The sequence below is a fragment of the Panicum hallii genome, chromosome 4 (genome assembly GCF_002211085.1).
Source record: "Panicum hallii strain FIL2 chromosome 4, PHallii_v3.1, whole genome shotgun sequence".
NCBI classification, from domain to species: Eukaryota; Viridiplantae; Streptophyta; class Magnoliopsida; order Poales; family Poaceae; genus Panicum; species Panicum hallii.
Window position 1 is genome coordinate 6,424,814 of NC_038045.1, and position 17,669 is coordinate 6,442,482.

Here is a 17,669-nt window from a genome sequence, read left to right on the forward strand (position 1 = left end):
TCTGTGAGTTTTTGGGCATGTAGATCAAATTTGACGTAACTTTTTTATGAAGAAAAATTCATCACATAACTTCCTTTATAACATATTTAATTTTTATAGTGACAAAAGTTATTCATCACTGAAGTTTTGATTTCCACCGGTGATATCCTACACTCACGCATCTCGTCCATACTAAGGATGGCAACGGGTACAAAATATCCGCGTGCCCGCGGATAGCAAACCTGACGGGCGCGGATACGGGTTTGCATTTATGCCCGCGGGCGCGGGCGCAGGTACATCTTTAAACCCGACGGATATCTGCTAACTGGTTTGAAAAAATAATATATGCATCCGCAAACCCGCCAAATCCGATTTAGCGGCTGATATGTGGGTCCTAAACCGACTTTATTTAGGTTTATGTTAATGTGTGATGTATCATGTATGAGACTAGTTCATTTATATGCTTAGATTTATTTGTTTTCTTAAATAAATGGTGTTTATTTGCTGTTGAAATGTAATGTGTGCTTGATTTCCTAAAGCTTGCAGGTACATGGGTGTGCCCGCGGGTATGCGGATATTCGCGGATAGCGGTTACGGGCGTCATTTCGTGCCTGTGGCGGGTTGCGCGCGCGGATGCGGGCATGGATTTTAATATACGGGTACGGATTTATAAAGTTAGTATCCGCGCGGATTTTACCCGTTGCCATCTGTAGTCCATGCCACTAACCTCGATTGGGAAGTTTTCTTAGGCGTGATTGGTTAACTGTCCTCCGTAGCCCGGCTCGTATCATGTATCCACGCCCGCGGTGGGCAGATACAATGACGCTAGTTTAGTTGGTGTTTGTGGCGGGCTAGACCGGCTAGAGCTGGTGATTGGTTGCCAACATGGAAGTGTTTTTCACTGCGCACGCTTGCCCAGGCACCGCACGAGCCAAGCCCGCCGGATACGACCAATTTTCCCGTATCCCAACAGCCAGCCTGCCGATTGGCTTTTGCATCGCAAGAGCCAGGATAAGTAGGTGATGCAGGTAATCAAACAGACCGTTGTTGCATCTGCTTGGGGGTGATGCGGAAACCCAGTCACGCCCATAGTTGCCTGGGGGCCTGGCACCTAATGCTACATGTAGATCTCGTTTGTTTCCGTTTCTCTCAGCCACGCTTAGATTATAATTTAAATGAAGATTTTCTCGCTTTTCGCTTCTCATAGTAATCGAAACGTTTGGTGGGATTATCGCTTATTTTCACCGATAAACAGGCCGTAGACTGCTTCAGGGAACTGAAAACCAACAGGAATACAGTATGCTTAAAGTAATACCGGCAGCCCAGAGCATCACTCGCATGTCATCCGTTAAATTGATGCCGCATCAAGCACTGAAAATTACAGGCAAACAGGCATCACAACGGAACTACCTAAAGACTGAGTTATCTTGAAACCAAGTCTGGAAGCTTATCACCCTGTACTCATGTTAATTTACAACAAACATCAGGTGCAAGACCAATACATTTGTGCAAAACTCGTTTAGGTCCACATTTTCATGATGAATCTCCAATGCTGAGCATCACTGAATCAGATCTTCAGTCACTGCCACATTAAGCACTGAAAGTTACCTACAATATCTACATTATGAGCAGCAAGGGAGCCACTCAACCATCTCATGTGAAAAACGAAGCTATCCCACCAACCTCGCATTGGAAGTTTCCTTGTTGCTCATGTATCACGCCAAACGCTACATGTAAAAATGCTTCATGTATCTGAAAAGTGACAGGATGCAAAACATAATACCTGCGATGCAGAGCTGATCACCTCACATGTCTTCTGTCAAATTGATGACAAATTAACCAAATAAAGCTGAGACAGGTGAAACCCTAATCAAAAGAACACCACAGCAAAAGAACCGAAATGCTAATCTATTTGTAGGACTCTCGATGTTTCAAGCATCCTAAGTTGCACACTTGCACCTGGAAGGTTATCACCCTAAACTTCTGCGGACAGTGAGCAAGAAACAAGTAGCATAGCAAAAGTCCCGACCCCTTGGCCCCTGATTTTCATCACCAACGCAAAAAAGAACAACAAATCTGCGAACCGGAAGCAAAAAGCTTAGCAAAAGTCACAACTTCTCCACTATAGGTTTCATGATCAACGCAAAATAAACACCAAAATATCCAAGTTCAGAGTAAAAAAACACTAGCTTATAAGCTTAGCAAAAGTTGCAACCTCTTCACTCCAGATTTTCATAAACAATGCAAAATAAACACTAAATATCCCAAATGGAAGCAAAAATCAGCATTGCGACATAAGCTAACTTTTTCTTTGTAAATAAGATGCTGACATTGCCAAACTTGGAGCCTATTTTCTTGTCCAGGTAATCTATTATATGGCTACAATCCAAGCGATACCGGCATTATCACAATTCACATCACTAACCAAATATATTTATCTAGGAAGTAGAGTGAACATCAGAAGCTTCACCAAAAAAGCATAACTGTATCCACATTACAGGCATCTCTAAGATCAATAGATCACATGCAATTTGAACATAAACGAAAAAGGAAATGCAACAATTTGTGTGCTTCCATTCTCATAGAACATTTTATCTTCTTGCAAATAAGATTCAGCACTGTTAAGCTTGATAAACCTAACAGATCACATCTTGAGGAAGCCACCCTCCGATAATATTATATCAAAACTATACACCAAGGGTTCCTACTATTATATCATCACTAACCAAAGATATATATGAAGCAAGGATAATAAACATCAGAAGCTTCAGCAACACATGTCACAGTATCCAAATTATGGGGATGCAAAGATCAGATAAAATTTGAGCATGAAAGAAATGGAAAGCTGCAGAAATGTTACATGATTCCTGCTTCCATAAGTGTTACGTGATTCCTTAAAAAATATATAAATATCAAATATGCCAGTTCTTCAAGATGGGGCCATCTAGATCCATTAAAAATTTGAACTTTCAAGGTACCAGATTGAATACGAAACTACATTGATGCAAAATGCCAGAAAGCCTAATCCTTTGATTGAATACAATTGGGTTGCACACCAACAGAGGGCCTTTTCCTAGCATTTTTTTTAAAAAAAGCACATGAGTCAAACTCCCAGGAACATTGCATCAGAAAGCCCACAAACAAGTGATGCGAGTAGGACCAAGCATCAGTACCTCACAATTAATTTCAGCAAACACAAAGGACATCCTCAAGATAGCAGCACAATCAGATGATACTGGGCACAAACAAAAACTAATAATTTCACATACGTTGATGCGAGATTAAGTAATACTGGGCAGAAACAAAAACTAATAATTTCACATACGTTGATGCGAGATTAAGTAAATTCCTTGTAGGAAAGGCACGGATCTAACCTTACACTTTCAACTCCTCCCACAAAACAGTGTCTCAACTCTCAAACTCCCAGAATCTTTGCATGAGAAAGCCCACAAATCAAGCAATGTGAACAGCACAAAGCAATGTCAGTTAACAATTCGTTTCTGAAAAGAGCAACGATAATAAAAAGAAATCCTTAGGAGAACAGTACTATCAGATGAAACCAAGCACAAACAGAAACCATGATTTCATATACATAGACGCAGCATAAAGCATGGATCACTTAACACCTCAGCACAAAAAGGAGGAACATTCTGTATCTCCACAGCCATGATGTTCGATCAGAAAAATCTAACAGCTTTGCAACACTGAACCCTACATTTCCATCAGAAACTAAGCTAAGCTTAGGCAAAAGTACACCAATTCAGTAACACAGTTTTAAGTTTTGGTTCCAGCAAACCATCTACCATTTGTTGGGCTGTCAGTTAGTAGGCAGCATTGCCAAGAGCAAGATTACGATTAAAAGGCAGAACCTTTCCCTTGTTCCTCCGCCCCAAAACTGGCTCATGGCAGGTCGTGGAGGACCCCCATCTCGTCGACGCGGAAACCCAGGTCGCTGAGGTCCACCGTCTCGTTGATGTCGATGCCGCTATCGTACCTTTCCCCGAGCCCACCCGCCTCGGCCTCGAAACTGATGGCGGCGGCGGTCGCTTCCTCTTCCTCCTCCGCCTCGGCCCGTGCCCTGCCCTTGAGGCACACCCCCACCCTCCTCCTGGATGTCGGGCGGGATGGCGTGTCGGCGGATGCGGCGGTGGGGTTTGGGGCGGGGGCCGGGGAGGGGGAGGGCGGGGGGTTGAAGTGGTGGAACGGGGTGAAGGGAACCCAGCCGTCGGCAGTGGCGGGCGGTCCGAGCGGGAAGAATGCCCAGGTGCAGAAGTACATGTCGGCGCCGGGAACGACGGGCGGCACGGCGGGGAGCTCGGAGGCGGGGAAGGCGCGGCGGCAGGCCGGGACCGGGCAGCGGAGGCGGAGCCCGAGGTAGGGGCGCGGGTACGAGTGCACATGGCAGCAGTGCGGGCACGCCGTCCAGAATGCCTCGCCGGCCGCGGCAGAGGCGGTGCCGCCGGCGTCAGCCATCTCCCTGCCGTTCCCGGAGAAAACGAGACGAGTGAACACTGAACAGCCGTGGTCGTGGTCAAACAAAACTTACGACTCGTGTCCGGGGAGGTCTGTCTTTGATCGCCGTCCGTCGGCATCCAGCACCAGCATCGTTGTAACTTTGTTGCGCATTGCTACAGTACCATGTCATCACTTTTTGGTCTAATTAAATCCTGAACCATCATCAATATAGCCAGATATGAAAAAAGATTGTTTGATACAACCACGCTATTATCCCTCAAATACAGAAAATAAGAAAACAATGGAAACACCTAGTGAGAATGAAGATAGGGATCACTCAATTTTATTCCACCACGAGTAATAGAAAAAAGAAAAGATTTATTCCACCACGTGTAATAGAAAAAAAAAAGAAAAGCTGCCTAGCATCTGAATGGTTTTCCATTCAGTCATCACCAACATTTTTAACAAACCAAAGGATCAAGTAATACATAAATAATTTGGAATGAAAACAAAGAGACAAATCACTTATATATCCAAAAGCACAACATAAATAATATAAAATATTTTTCAATCAAATAACATAAGAAATAAAATATAAAGAAATCTCTATCTCTATTTCTACGTATCTTTCCTTCTAATCTAAAGTGAGGACTGTTTCTACGGTACATTGACTTTTGGTACAGTCGTATGCCATTGACAGATGGTCCTCCAATGTGTATCCCTTCCTCCAGTTTAGAATTCTCTCGTTATCTAAAAAAAAGAATTCTCTTGTCTCGTTTTTTTCTTCTTCTCCATTTTCTCGTCCGTGGGGCAGGAAGACACCGGCTGCCTTCCATCCTTTGCTTTGCGTTCTTCTGCGAGAAAACGGCCCAGCAAGGTCCTCGCCGAGCAGGAGACGAGGTTGCGTGACCGCTGCCACGAAATATGGGGCCCGCGTGCCTGCGTGGCACACGTCCCTTCCGCGAGATCATCACGTCCCGGAATTCCCGATAGAGCGGGGCTCGGTCTATCCACCCGACGGGATAAGCCCGCCGCCCGCTGGCTGGCATTGCTCCATGCGTGAAGCGAATCCGCATGCGTCGCTCTCAGACGCGAGTCGAGGGGCGTCTCCGTCTGTCCCGACGGGCAACCGCCTCCATCCAGGAAACGCAATGCGGCCTCGCAAGAGAGAGAGAGAGAGAGAAGGAAACGCAATGCGGGGGTACGGCCAGTGGCAGCCGCTCGTTCGTTGGCCCCAACCAAACCGTGACCTGAAAGCTACTGGTATCACAAAATTTCTGTTTTTTCAATGATTTTTAAGTGGACAGCTTTGTTTGGAAAGAGTAGAGTGTGGAAAGAGGTAACCTTTGTGCTGTGTGTGGGGTGTTTGTGTTTTTTTTCTGCTGTTGTGGGGTCATCTTCCTGGCACGCAAGGAATATGAAAGCCAGGTAACGAAGCAAAGCAAAACCGTCACCAGCTAATGTCATCGGGCAAGCAAAAAAACCGTATGGCGGCTGCTAAACGTGCCGGCCAAGCCATTACCACGCCGCTCATGGGATGGAGATAGAGGGGTATGGCTTGGGGCAGACTAGAACTTGATGGCCACGAAAACTTGAGGGAAAAGTCTCGTTATCACAGTCACATGGTAAACCGTCATATACTCTTCCCTTGTACAGTAAAAGGCAACCATCTAATCTTCTTCATTGCAAGAGTATCTACACGAATACTTTGAGCTCCAGTGTAGCAGCGATGAGTGGGTATGGTATATTGCTAACATATCACAACATTGCAATTTAGTCTGCGCGACCATGTCAAATAATGATTTCATCGAGTTCTTAGATTTTTCCAAAAGGACTCTTAAGTTCACTATTCGGTTTTCACCTCATTTTTAATCTTCCTTTGAATTGGAATGATACTGTTTCGTGCGATTTTATTATTATTTTGGGCTATACATGTCGATGACTTGTCCCTTTTCATTTCAAATCAAATTCTATTAAATTCATATAACACGAGTAGGAGCGTTAGGATCGCGCATCCTCACCTAAATTAATTAAAATCATGTTGTTTCAGTATTTTGTTGAAGAAAAGGAAAAAATCGAAGGATGTTTCTTACAATTGGACAATTAGGTTAAATATGGATGTCGTCTGATATGTTATTCTTTAAATGAGAGGCAACATGTCTGTTGATATAGCAAGGCACTTTTGATAAATTTGTTAATTTTAATTTTTTTCAAGGTACTTATACGGCTAGGATTACATAGGTGCATGTACCGTGTTTTTTTAAAAAATAGGCTGAACGTGGATAACAAGTTGAAGTTTGGGCATACCGTGGTAGGAAAAAAAAAAGAACTCCCGACAACCCATTAGACCAGGATGACAACCGAGAAACCCCATCCGACGATCTCAGCCGTCGAACCCCGATCAGACGGGCCGAGAGCGGCGGGCTGGCAGCGGCCCAAACGAGGCTCCTGGGCCGTTTCGATCCGACGGCAGTGACGAGACTAGACTTGTCGCCTCGGATCGGAGTCGGGGGGCGGCGCAGCGCAACCACGCGACCCATCGCAGCCCATCCCACGTATATAACCGCCTCCAGCCGCACCCTCACCAATTAATTAGGACTATTTTTTATACAAATCGGCTAAAATTTCCTATTTCCGGCCCTTGAAACCGCCCCCCTAATTCCTCCTCTCGTCAAATCCTCCTCGTCGTGTGGCAGTTCCTCTCGCCGGCGAACCACCGAGAGCTCTTCTCCCCGGCGGCGAATCGTCGAATCGTCCCGCTCGGTCCGGCAGCCGCCCTCCGCCGTCCGCCGAAGAAGGAGAACGGGAGCCGCGGGGCCTCTGGCGGTTCCACCGAAGAACGGCAGGCAGGCGGCCAGTCGCGCGCCCACCGCCGCGTCGATTGGCATTGGATTTGCCGATCCATTGCTTTCGTTTGTTGGTAAGGGGGCCTAACTTTGCTTGGATGGATTTTTGCTCTGTTTTTTTCGTGAGACTAGTTTATTGTGTAGATCGATCTATTACCTCCTCCCATGAGCAATCGAGTCCAAATTTCTCGAAAGAGAAAAAAGAAACGAACGGGTGTTCAACTTGAGCGTTCATGCCCAAGGCTAAGTCTGCCCACGGTCGATACGCTGCCTCATGTTTTTTTTGGAAGTTTGGAACACCTCAACCGATTCGCTTCGATTTTGTTCTTCTGTTCTAGTAGCGGATCGGTACACGCCGATATGCCTGCGCTATAATGGTTCCTTCACTCGATTTGTCTGGTGTTAGTTTTGCGCTGTTCGAGTCAAGGATGCGATTTCTTTCCAGAAAACCTTAAGGGGCTCTTGTGGGCTTGACATTCGTATTTTGAATTTTGACTCCTGTTAATTTAATTTTTTCCGTCAATATTCTGAAGTCCGTTAAACCGATTTGTTCGATTATTGATAATATCTTTGATTTATTGTTTGCAACAGAGTTCGAAGCGAAACGATCCGATGAGATTCTTCAAGGGGAGCAAGGTGGAGGTGTTGCAGGAGGCAGAGGTGCCCTTCGGTTCTTGGAGGCCCGGTGAGATCGTCTCTGGCAACGGACACACCTACTTGGTGCGATACGATGAAAGTCCGGTTGACTCTGGCGTGGCTGTTGAAAGGGTGCCAAGAAGGTTGATGAGACCTAGCCCTCCTGCGGATGATCCAGTATGCTGGGCTGTGGGTAGTATTTTTGAGGCCTTTGATAGCTACTCGTGGAAGGTTGCGGAGGTAGTGAGAGTGCTTGGCAAGAACCAGTATCTTGTCCGGCTCCTTGGGTCCTCCTTGGAGTTGATGGCACAGGCATCGGATCTTCGATTGAGGAAGCTTTGGCTAGATGACAAATGGATTGTGACTCAGAAGGTAATGCTTTGTTGCTTAATTTCTCAAATTAGATTATATTATTTATAATAAAGTGATTAATATAAAAATGCAACATTACTTACTTCCATTAGCTCAATCAAAAGGTTCACCTGGTCTTACTGTTGTATGTTCAATGAATTACCATAACTTTTAGGTTCTTTGATGTTCACCCACTAGCAGTTAATTTCATTCCAATTTTATCTCAAGTATTAATGGGAATTTAGATCCTAATGAATTGTCTTTCCATCCATTTTCAGTATTCCGCAAAATGCTTGGATGGTTCATTCAGAGGTGGATCGAAAGATGGAAATTTAGGCTGCAACTTTGGAATGGACTGCCATATTCAACTTGAAAACCAGAATGCTTTTGAGGGTGCTACATCTAGAGGCATAAAAAGAAAATCATCTGCTATAACAACACATCCTCAATGCAGTGAAATCACAAAGAGATTGCGGACGCCGCAAAGAAATGGAAGGCACTCAAAGCTGGTTGATAGAGGTTCACTCCGTTTGGCTGAAAAGGTAGATGCTGTTGATTCCCCATGCTTTATGCTGGGTGAAAAATACATGCATGCTAGTTATAAAGGGCGTACTATAACAGCTGAAGATTTTAGTGACACTGAGAGTATATCATCCTCTGTTGCTAGCTGTAGTCCTAACAGTAGCCCCCATAAATCACAGCATTATAATTTGGTCTACGAAACTGGAGATATCTGTAGTAGAACTGATGATGATGAGGCTTCTACATCTGAAAGAGAAACATCAGAACATGATAACGATGGATCAAGGGAAGAAACCCATTTGCTGGAGTTGCATGCTTATCGTGCAACAATGTTAGCCTTGTATGCTTGTGGGTCAATTAGCTGGGAGCAAGAGGCTTTGTTGACTAACCTAAGGTTAACATTGAACATCTCAACTGATGAACATCTAGCTGAATTGAGGAGTTTGGTTACCCATGCTGTTACTTCCAGATAGCTATTGTAGTTACTTTCTTGGTGACATTTTCATATCTTCTATCTTGAAATTATTGTAAGTTGGGAAATCTCATTAAGGGTTTGAGGTGTTGGAGTACTTCATATGTAGTATTACTTGTGAAAAGAGTTAGTGGGGAAATTTTGTACTACAGATATGCCAAGATTTCTGAAATTTTGCGACAGTCTCCATCTGTTTATGTTCTTCTTACTGGAATGCCTCTGTTTTTAGTTTTGCATTAGCTTATTTTGATGTTTAACACTACCATTATACCAAAATATCCCTGATTGTGCTTATGACTGAACATTACAATATTTTGATCAAAGCATGTGCAAGCAGCTACTATTATCTCAAAGGTACTATATAAGTCTTCTTCAGGAAGTGAAGTTGTGTAAATGTTAGTCTTTGTGGTGTCAATGGTTCTTACTCATGCTGTGCTATACTTGTTTCCGAATGTCATGAAAATTTGTGAGTATGGAGAGTGAAATATCTGTATATACTCTTGACTTTGTGTTGTCTAGTGAGCTGACTAATTCCTATGGCATTTTTTCTGTTATTTAGTAGCGGCTGTTGTGAATGGGCAGTTCCACTTTAAGATTGTTCTTGACAAATTTTGCAACAGCAAAAACTTGGAGAAAGGAAATCTGATACTTCTCATGAACTTTCCAGGGCTGAGGTTGGAGGCTTGTAAAGCATCCTTCCATAGGTTCATGTCGATGGAGGAGTCTGCCACATGGTTTGCAGTGCGATAAATGTGGCAACATTTCCATCGAACTTCCATTGGTACTTCATTTATTTTCATTTTTTTTTCTTTTTAGGATAGTGTGCCAAGATAATTCAACGCAACATTAGTGAACTGTAGTTTCCATGTGAGCTTCCATACCGCTCACAAAACAATAGAATAACGATCTAAGGAGCACTCAGTTTGTTACTTATAAAGTACAAGTATAGTAACACAAAAGGGCTATCCCATGTGGCTACTAATATTTACTTACCTTAAACTTGGACCTGAAGATTTATTATGATCTTTTTGTTCGAAATTAAGGTAAAGCAGGATCAGAATGAAAAAGGTCAAATTGGATTGGTTTATGATCCAAAGACAAAAAGGTGATCTGTCTGTTGCGTGATTTTCACAGAATGGGCATGTTCCCTCTTTGGTAAGTGCTACCGGAACTCTTTCATTGTAACACTTTTTTGAGGACGCAACACTACTCCTTTCATGTGTTGATGCAACCAACAGTCTTGCTGTTTTTATGCACATTATGGTAAACAGTGCTCAGGTTTCCAGTAAGTTAAATTGCAACTGATACCTACTCTTCAGCAAAAATAGCAAAAATAGCAGTTATTGAGGTCAGCAGTTTTTTTGGTCGCTTGAATAAAGTTCACAGATTCATTGTGTTGGAGTTAAGAAGTCTTTATTTCGAGACATGTTACAGTATGCAGATTGTTTAAGTTAAAAGTAAAATGTGGAGTAGGGCTAGAACATATTACTTCAACCAGCAGACTTGGGCTATACTACCATTAGGGGGTGTTCGCATAAGAAATCATGCATCAGGATAAGATGTTGTTCCGTGGATGGTTATCATCATATACTTTTAAGTCTTTGCCAGATAATGGAATAGTAATATCTCATATATGCTTGAAATCTATTTGGAGATCTTTGTCGAAGATCTTTCTTAGCAACCACATTCACAATAACTTTGCATTCTACAATATGCTTGTTCTGTGTGAGTGACAGGTCTTGTGTTGAAACACTACGGTTTTAAATACTATTTACGGCCTAAAATTGTTTTGTACTCCATACACGAAATGGTGTATTAGACTACTGAAATGCATTGCAAGGCACAACTCAATACTTATAATTAAAAATTGATGCATATTCTCTTATGTTAGATCATTGCTTCCGTGATCTCCTAACAGCCCATTGCAGACAGATGCTCTGTAGGGATTCTGTGTTATGGTGTAGTGCCAATTTATTTACAAGAGTTTAACCCATTATTACATGGTTATTGCAAAGGGCAACCCTGAACAGTTTTCTGCTATGATGAGCTTTCAACGTGCAATGTTTCCTGGACTTCTATAAAGAGAAATTATCATGTAAGAGAAAGTGGTTTAGGCGAGAGGGTGTGGAAATCAAACATACAAGTTCCCAAAAGTTATCAAAGTAGATATAGTGCATGCTCATACAAATGTGGGCTATTATGTGTTAATTTGCACGCTCCTCATACATATTGGTTTCATTGTGTACGCTCATACACTATATGGTGTTTTTGGGGGAATTGTTTCTTTTGCAATGAAATTTTTTATTTGGTATATGTTGACATTTGCGGAAGTCGGGGAGGTCTCTAGGTTTGATTCTGCAGTGGTAAACACTGACAGTCATCATTTATTAGGAGTTCCTTTAAAAACTCATACAAATGTGGGCTCAGGGCTTGCATCTGATTTCTGTGTACACAAAATAACATTTTTGTTGCCTTATGGTATTAAGGAAAACTAGAAAGTACATCCGTACAGTGATATAGCCGTATTATTAATACTTGTTGCATTGAGGAAATGCTCATCTGTTCTAGTGTTTTGTTGGGATGTTTCTAATCCAGACATTGTAGTTCATGAAAGATGTACCAGACCCAGGTGTATTTTGCTGGAGAATTCTTGGCAACCTTACTTTTGTGCTTAAGGCCTTGAAGCTGTTGTACTTGAAGGCCACCTAGCCATTCAATTTTTTGTTGGTGTACTGCGCCATTATTGACTTGTTTGATAGGTCTACAGTTTGAAATCTAATTACGCAGATAGTGTATTGATGACATTCCCCTTTTTTCAGAAGTGGTGGTCCACCTGTTGGTTTTGATGAGCAAGCCAGAAGCAAGTTAGTCAATGTTATAAGTACAAGCGAAGAATTTCTAAGTTGTAGGATTATGTACCTTTAGGCTTGCAAGTGGCGCGCACTTTGCTGCTAGCCTGCTGGACTGACCACACTGCAAGCCCGCATATCGCCACTATTCATTCAGCGTAGCTGAAGCTGCTCTCCGCGTGTAGCACATGGGACCCTGCAGCGCTGCAGAGCCTGCAAACAACACAGTCGAGGTTAGAGAGAAGGTTGTGAGGGGGAGAGCGGCGCCATCCGCTTGTCCATTGCATGCGTGCCTCATCGCTGCTACCACCGGTTGCTGGCGGATCCATTACTGACCCCAGTGTCACCAGGATAGCAGATTCTCTTAAGTGTATGCACCCGACTACTCACCCGCCTTAATCCCCAAACTGGCAGCCATCACCTCTTCATTCACCTCTTCCTCAGTCCCTTCGCAGTTCTGCAGAAGCTCTTTCTTGATAAATTTTATTCCTGTTTGGTTCCATAGTTTGGAGGCCAACCAAGACAAGAGCATGTGGCAGCAGCAGTTGGACTATCACAAGGGGTGCAAGAAGAAAGAGGTTTGCCATTTCACTATCTGATTCCTCTGCAATTGTTTGTTATGATACTCAATAGATGCCTTCAATTGTTTAACATACTTTATCTACTGCATATGCATATGATTTCAACACAGATTGGTACAGCAGCTATCTGCACTCCAACGGGAAACTGATTTTTCTGGGAATCTTGGTGCTGCAAAATGCATTTTTTCTCTTTACATATATGATTGATACTGAGGACAAATGCATGAGTAAGGTGGTAACTTTGTCGTCTACATACAGAACTGGACACTGATGTAGCACAAAAATTGTGCTTAGCTGTGTTCAAAACTCTCTGTAGGATGCATTTGTCATCAGTAGCTTGCATGAACTCTCTTAACTTGTTAATTGCAAATCACATTGAACAGTAGCCAGGTTAATGAATAGCCTGGCACAATTTTGTTTGCTTTGATTGTTCGCTATTAAATTCTTGCAGATCCAATCATCTTTCCCTCGGACTCATTATTTGACTAGTTTGTTGATGATTTCTGGGTTGGTGCAATGGCATTGGAATGTTAGAAAGGTTATCTATGTTCTATCAGAATGAAAATTGACTATGTTATTTTTATTCATGTTATTTCAAAATCTTAAACTGCACTACTTTCAGTCTTTTGATAAACAGTTCTTGATTTGACCATGCTTGAACTGAACAGTGTCTGATTTTTTGTCTCTGTGACTTGTATTTGCAGGGTATTCAGCTCTTGCTACCGCCCCGAGTCCAATTGTGTACGTCTATCAATGATGACTACTGATGTTGTTTCATATACAACTCTCAAAGTCTGAAGATTAAGGTTTAGTTCACAATTTTAAGCACACTTAGGCATACGATCTCTCACCTTGTGTGCTATCTCGTATCCACTTATCAAACCTGGAGATATGGGTAGGATTAGAATATTTTCCAGCATTTGCAGGCAGACCAGTACAATCTTGCTCTAGGTCAGTGTTCCAAAGCCTGGAGATATGGTATTTTTAGGACCTTGCTCCAGATTAAAAGCAACCATAATAAGCTTGCTCAGAACTTTTAGGTTCTGTATGTGGTGCTCATCCTGCCTGCTACATTGTTCAAATGTGCTGTCCATATGCACAGAGCATATGCTAGTGCATTTAGTAAAGTTGACCTTCATTTCTCAACTGTTGGTTTTTTTAATGATTTTGGGTTTCGCTTGAGATTTGCAGGTACTTGTTTGATATCGCCAAAAAGGTCAAGGAGCATCGCGTTGCTGGCCGATTGCATATGATTTGACGTGCTGCTTGGAGCAGTGTAGATTTAACAGTTGCTCAGAAGACTACTGTGACATGGACTCTGAGCTTGTACTTGTTTTAGCTGATTGGTCACATGATGCATGCGGACGACAGATTAGCTGGCAGACGACGCATGCAAATGCAAAGCTCGCGGGGGGAACGGGAGGCCCGTGAAAGACTTGCGGCGGCATGCGGGCTGCCGCATGTGCCCGCGGCTACGCTGTTCTCGTGTGTCTGGAAATTCATGCACCTTGCTTTTTTAGCAACCGTGCCTGAGCACATTTTGTCATTAAGAGGGATAAAATTCATGTACCTTGTTACATTTGAATCTTGTTACTACCCCATGAAATTCAGCTGTTTTATGCTTCGTGTTTGACATCAAGTTCGGTAACGTTTTGTGTTCATATACAGTTTTTGTTCTATCTTTGCCTGAACTGTCATTACGATAAAGCGCATTAGTCCTTCGCCAAAAAAGATAAGATAAAACGCATTAGTAACAATGCCCATTACCGTCAAACGCGTGGCCTCACAGCAGAAAACCCGTCCTCTCAAAGATCAAATTCGACGGGATGAGTAGGAGGAAACACGAATACAGTTTCACTGTTTTGTTTTCTTTTTCGCTACAGATTTAAAACTCAGAAAGACAAGTAAAGATTTCCCCATAATAAATACCTAAATATCGTATGAACTAGTATAATACTATAATGTTTTAGGGAAAGAGAAAATAAACCAGATTTCCTGGACGAAAAAAATGTTTTAAAAAGAAAGTTAGAGAGAGAGACTAGAGAGAGAATGAGAGAGGCAAAGAATTTCCCATTCTTTCCAAAATCTGCCTTTTGCCACCCTGGAACTCACTCCCTCCCTCCTCACTCTTGCTCACTCTTCTCTCAATCCCCAAATTCCCCACCCCACAATCTCCAATTCGGCAATGCCTTCTCCCCCTCCGCCTCCCCGCGCCGTCCTCCTACTCCTACTGCTGCTGCTCCCGCACAATGCCGCCGCCGCCGGTGCCGGAGCCGCTGCCGGCGCGTCATCGGCGGTGAACCCGTTCACGGCGAAGGCGGCCTTCATCCGCTACTGGAACCGCAAGGTGCCCAACAACCGCCCGCACCCCGCCTTCTTCGTCGCCAAGCTCTCCCCGCTGCCGGCCGCCGACACCGCCTCCTTCCCCTCCGCACTGCCCGACATCCGCGCCCGCCTCCCCGCGCTCTGCTCCAGGGCCGGGCTCCTCTGCGCCGGGCCGGCCGATGCCCACGCGGCGTCGCTCGCCGCGGCCGCGGGCCCGTTCACGGGCTACAGCAACGCCAACTTCTCCAACTACGGCACCGGCGGCGGCGCGGGGGCCGACTCGTTCCGGAACTACTCCCCGGACCTCAACATCGCAGCCGATTCCTTCCGCCGCTACGGGCGAGACTCGTCCGGCCGCGCCGACCGCTTCGAGTCCTACGAGGCCGACGGCAACGTCGTCACCGCCAACTTCACCTCCTACGCCGGCGGCGCCACGGGCGGCTCGGGCTCCTTCGCCGCCTACGCCGCCGAGACCAACGTCCCGGACTCCACCTTCACCAACTACGACGCCGCCGCCAACGGCCGCGGCCGCGGCTTCGCGTCCTACTCCCAGGAGGCCAACCACGGGGAGAACGGCTTCTCCGGCTACGGAAAGGACGGCAACGGCGTGCGGGAGACGTTCGCGTCCTACGGCAACGAGTCCAACGTCCTGGCGTCCGCCTTCGCCAACTACGGCGAGTCCGCCAACGGCGCCACCGACACCTTCACGAGCTACGGCGTCGAGGGGAACGTCCCCGAGAACACGTTCCGGAGCTACGGCGCCGGCGCCAATGCAGGCGTCGATACCTTCAAGAAGTACCGCGACGACGCCAACGTCGGCGACGACAGGTTCTCCTCCTATGCCAAGGGCGCTAACGGCGGCGCCGCCGAGTTCCAGAGCTACGGGAACTCGGCCAACCCGGGCAGCACCACCTTCAAGGGATACGGCGAGGGCACCAACGCCAACCATCACATTGGCTTCAAGGAGTACGCTGGCGAGAACAACACCTTCAAGGGCTACGCCAAGAACGGCGTCGACTTCAAGGAGTACCACAACACCTCCAGCTCCGCGGCGGCGCTTACTGTGTCAGCGGAGGCAGCGACATCGATGCATCACCAGCACCTCAAGTGGTCGACGGAGCCCGGGAAATTCTTCAGGGAGCGGGAGCTCGTGGCCGGGAACCGAATGCCAATGCCGGACATCAGGGACAAGATGCCGCCCCGTGCGTTCCTGCCCAGGGAGATCGCCACCAGGATACCATTCGAGCCCAATGCTGTCTCGGAGGTGTTCGGGGTGCCCCTCGACACGGCGATGGGGAAAGCCGTGGCGTCCACGGTGGCCGAGTGCCAGCGCGCGCCCAGCAAGGGCGAGACAAAGCGGTGCGCGACCTCGGCCGAGGACATCGTGGACTTCGCCGTGGAGATGCTGGGCAACGACATCGTGGTGCGCAGCACGGCCTCCACGGCCGGCAGCGGCGGGGACATCCGGCTCGGTGCCGTCACGGGCGTCGACGGCGGCAGGGTGACCCGGTCTGTGTCGTGCCACCAGAGCCTGTTCCCGTACCTGGTGTACTACTGCCACTCGGTGCCCAAGGTGCGGGTGTACGAGGCCGACATCACCACGGCCGACGGCTTTGACAAGATCAACCATGGCGTTGCCATCTGCCACCTCGACACGTCTGACTGGAGCCCGACGCACGGCGCGTTCGTCGCGCTCGGCGGGAAGCCCGGTGAGGTCGAGGTGTGCCACTGGATCTTTGAGGGCGACATGACGTGGACGGTCGCGGATTGACGTACCTGTGTGAATAAGCCTCTGTAAATTACCCACTGCTTTCTTAGTTCGGTGAATCTCTCTTTTCTTATTCTTATGTTTTGCTCTTTAGTATTTCGATCTTCCCTGACTTGATGTGAACTTCTAAAATGTACCATTATTTTGTATGTGCATGCGTTCTGTGAATGACAGTGTAATTTATTTGACTACCTGTAGGTCTCCCTGCCTCTCCCAAAAGGAGGAGGTGGCTGTCAAGAATTCAAGGTACCATCTACTCCTGTAATTTGTTTTTACTCAACCAGAAAGTGGTTACTGTAAAATACCCACTGAAATTTGTCAGTGTGCTATTTTACTATTGAGTAGCCAGCTTATTGTTTTTTTCTGATCTCAGGGGAATACTTATTGTAAATCTGCGTCCGGGGCAAGAACTAGGGTTTCATGTATGAGCCTGACATACGTATCAATGAGAACTCATGGAGACATTGACGTTTGATGAAAAAAATAAGCTGGGCGTAAAGCAGCCCTACATGAATCTTTTAGCTTGATCCTAATACTCAACAGCAGCTTGTTTTCTATAGTGCTTCAGAATTATTTGTTTGTGGTAACTATCTGTTGTACCATTTGGTCAAAATCTGTCACACCATTCTCGTGGGCAGTTAATTGTAAAACAGAACTTGTGGTCTATACTCTCAAGCGATTGGTGATTATTGTCTGCTTAGATATATCAAGTCAGGATTAAATCCATTCAAATTCCTTCGGCTTTAGTTTGCCGAGGAAATGGATATATTTAGATCATATCTTCTGTCATTTGAGAATGAAAGCTTTTGACAGCAGCTATTCCTCCTGGATACTGAACACTGATTACTCCTCTGAATGCTTATCTTGATGGAATGGTTAATGCTT

At 45.4% G+C, this 17,669-nt stretch overlaps 3 protein-coding genes across 16 annotated transcripts; 2 read left to right on the top strand and 1 right to left on the bottom strand.

Annotated features, from left to right (window-relative positions):
- Positions 1-1,376: 1,376 nt before the first annotated feature.
- On the bottom strand, positions 1,377-4,606 carry LOC112889837. The gene is made up of 2 exons (XM_025956613.1): positions 3,849-4,606; positions 1,377-3,409 (listed from the first exon to the last, which is right to left on the bottom strand). Exon 1 carries the CDS (start codon positions 4,450-4,452, stop codon positions 3,880-3,882), a length of 573 nt encoding a protein of 190 aa, XP_025812398.1. The 5' UTR covers positions 4,453-4,606; the 3' UTR covers positions 1,377-3,409; positions 3,849-3,879.
- Positions 4,607-7,040: 2,434 nt separating this feature from the next.
- LOC112888665 lies at positions 7,041-14,330 on the top strand. Of its 12 annotated transcripts, XR_003227894.1 has the most exons (8): positions 9,924-10,042; positions 10,305-10,416; positions 12,081-12,480; positions 12,616-12,688; positions 12,802-12,918; positions 13,143-13,229; positions 13,396-13,432; positions 13,883-14,330. XR_003227894.1 is itself a non-coding variant. In XM_025954940.1 (4 exons), exons 2-4 carry the CDS (start codon positions 7,893-7,895, stop codon positions 9,932-9,934), a joined length of 666 nt encoding a protein of 221 aa, XP_025810725.1. In that variant the 5' UTR covers positions 7,041-7,354; positions 7,872-7,892; the 3' UTR covers positions 9,935-10,190. The 12 variants fall into 12 exon arrangements, 2 of the variants coding, with proteins under 2 accessions (XP_025810725.1, XP_025810724.1); XR_003227892.1 differs by having other exon boundaries at positions 12,802-13,229; positions 13,396-13,642; XR_003227891.1 differs by having other exon boundaries at positions 12,802-13,229; positions 13,396-13,497.
- A 429-nt stretch (positions 14,331-14,759) lies between these two features.
- Positions 14,760-17,669, top strand: LOC112889767 (BURP domain-containing protein 12-like). 3 transcript variants are annotated; one of them, XM_025956539.1, is made up of 3 exons: positions 14,760-16,838; positions 16,983-17,030; positions 17,158-17,669. In XM_025956539.1, exon 1 carries the CDS (start codon positions 14,877-14,879, stop codon positions 16,785-16,787), a length of 1,911 nt encoding a protein of 636 aa, XP_025812324.1. In that variant the 5' UTR covers positions 14,760-14,876; the 3' UTR covers positions 16,788-16,838; positions 16,983-17,030; positions 17,158-17,669. The 3 variants fall into 3 exon arrangements, with proteins under 3 accessions (XP_025812324.1, XP_025812323.1, XP_025812325.1); XM_025956538.1 differs by having other exon boundaries at positions 14,760-16,833; XM_025956540.1 differs by having other exon boundaries at positions 14,760-16,810.

Coding starts and splice junctions, on each gene's coding strand:
- LOC112889837 (XM_025956613.1), bottom strand. CDS start 4,452: ATGGCTGACGCCGGCGGCACCGCCTCTGCCGCGGCCGGCGAGGCATTC.
- LOC112888665 (XM_025954939.1), top strand. CDS start 7,893: ATGAGATTCTTCAAGGGGAGCAAGGTGGAGGTGTTGCAGGAGGCAGAG. Junction 8,289..8,545: donor AATGGATTGTGACTCAGAAG/GTAATGCTTTGT, acceptor ATCCATTTTCAG/TATTCCGCAAAATGCTTGGA.
- LOC112889767 (XM_025956539.1), top strand. CDS start 14,877: ATGCCTTCTCCCCCTCCGCCTCCCCGCGCCGTCCTCCTACTCCTACTG.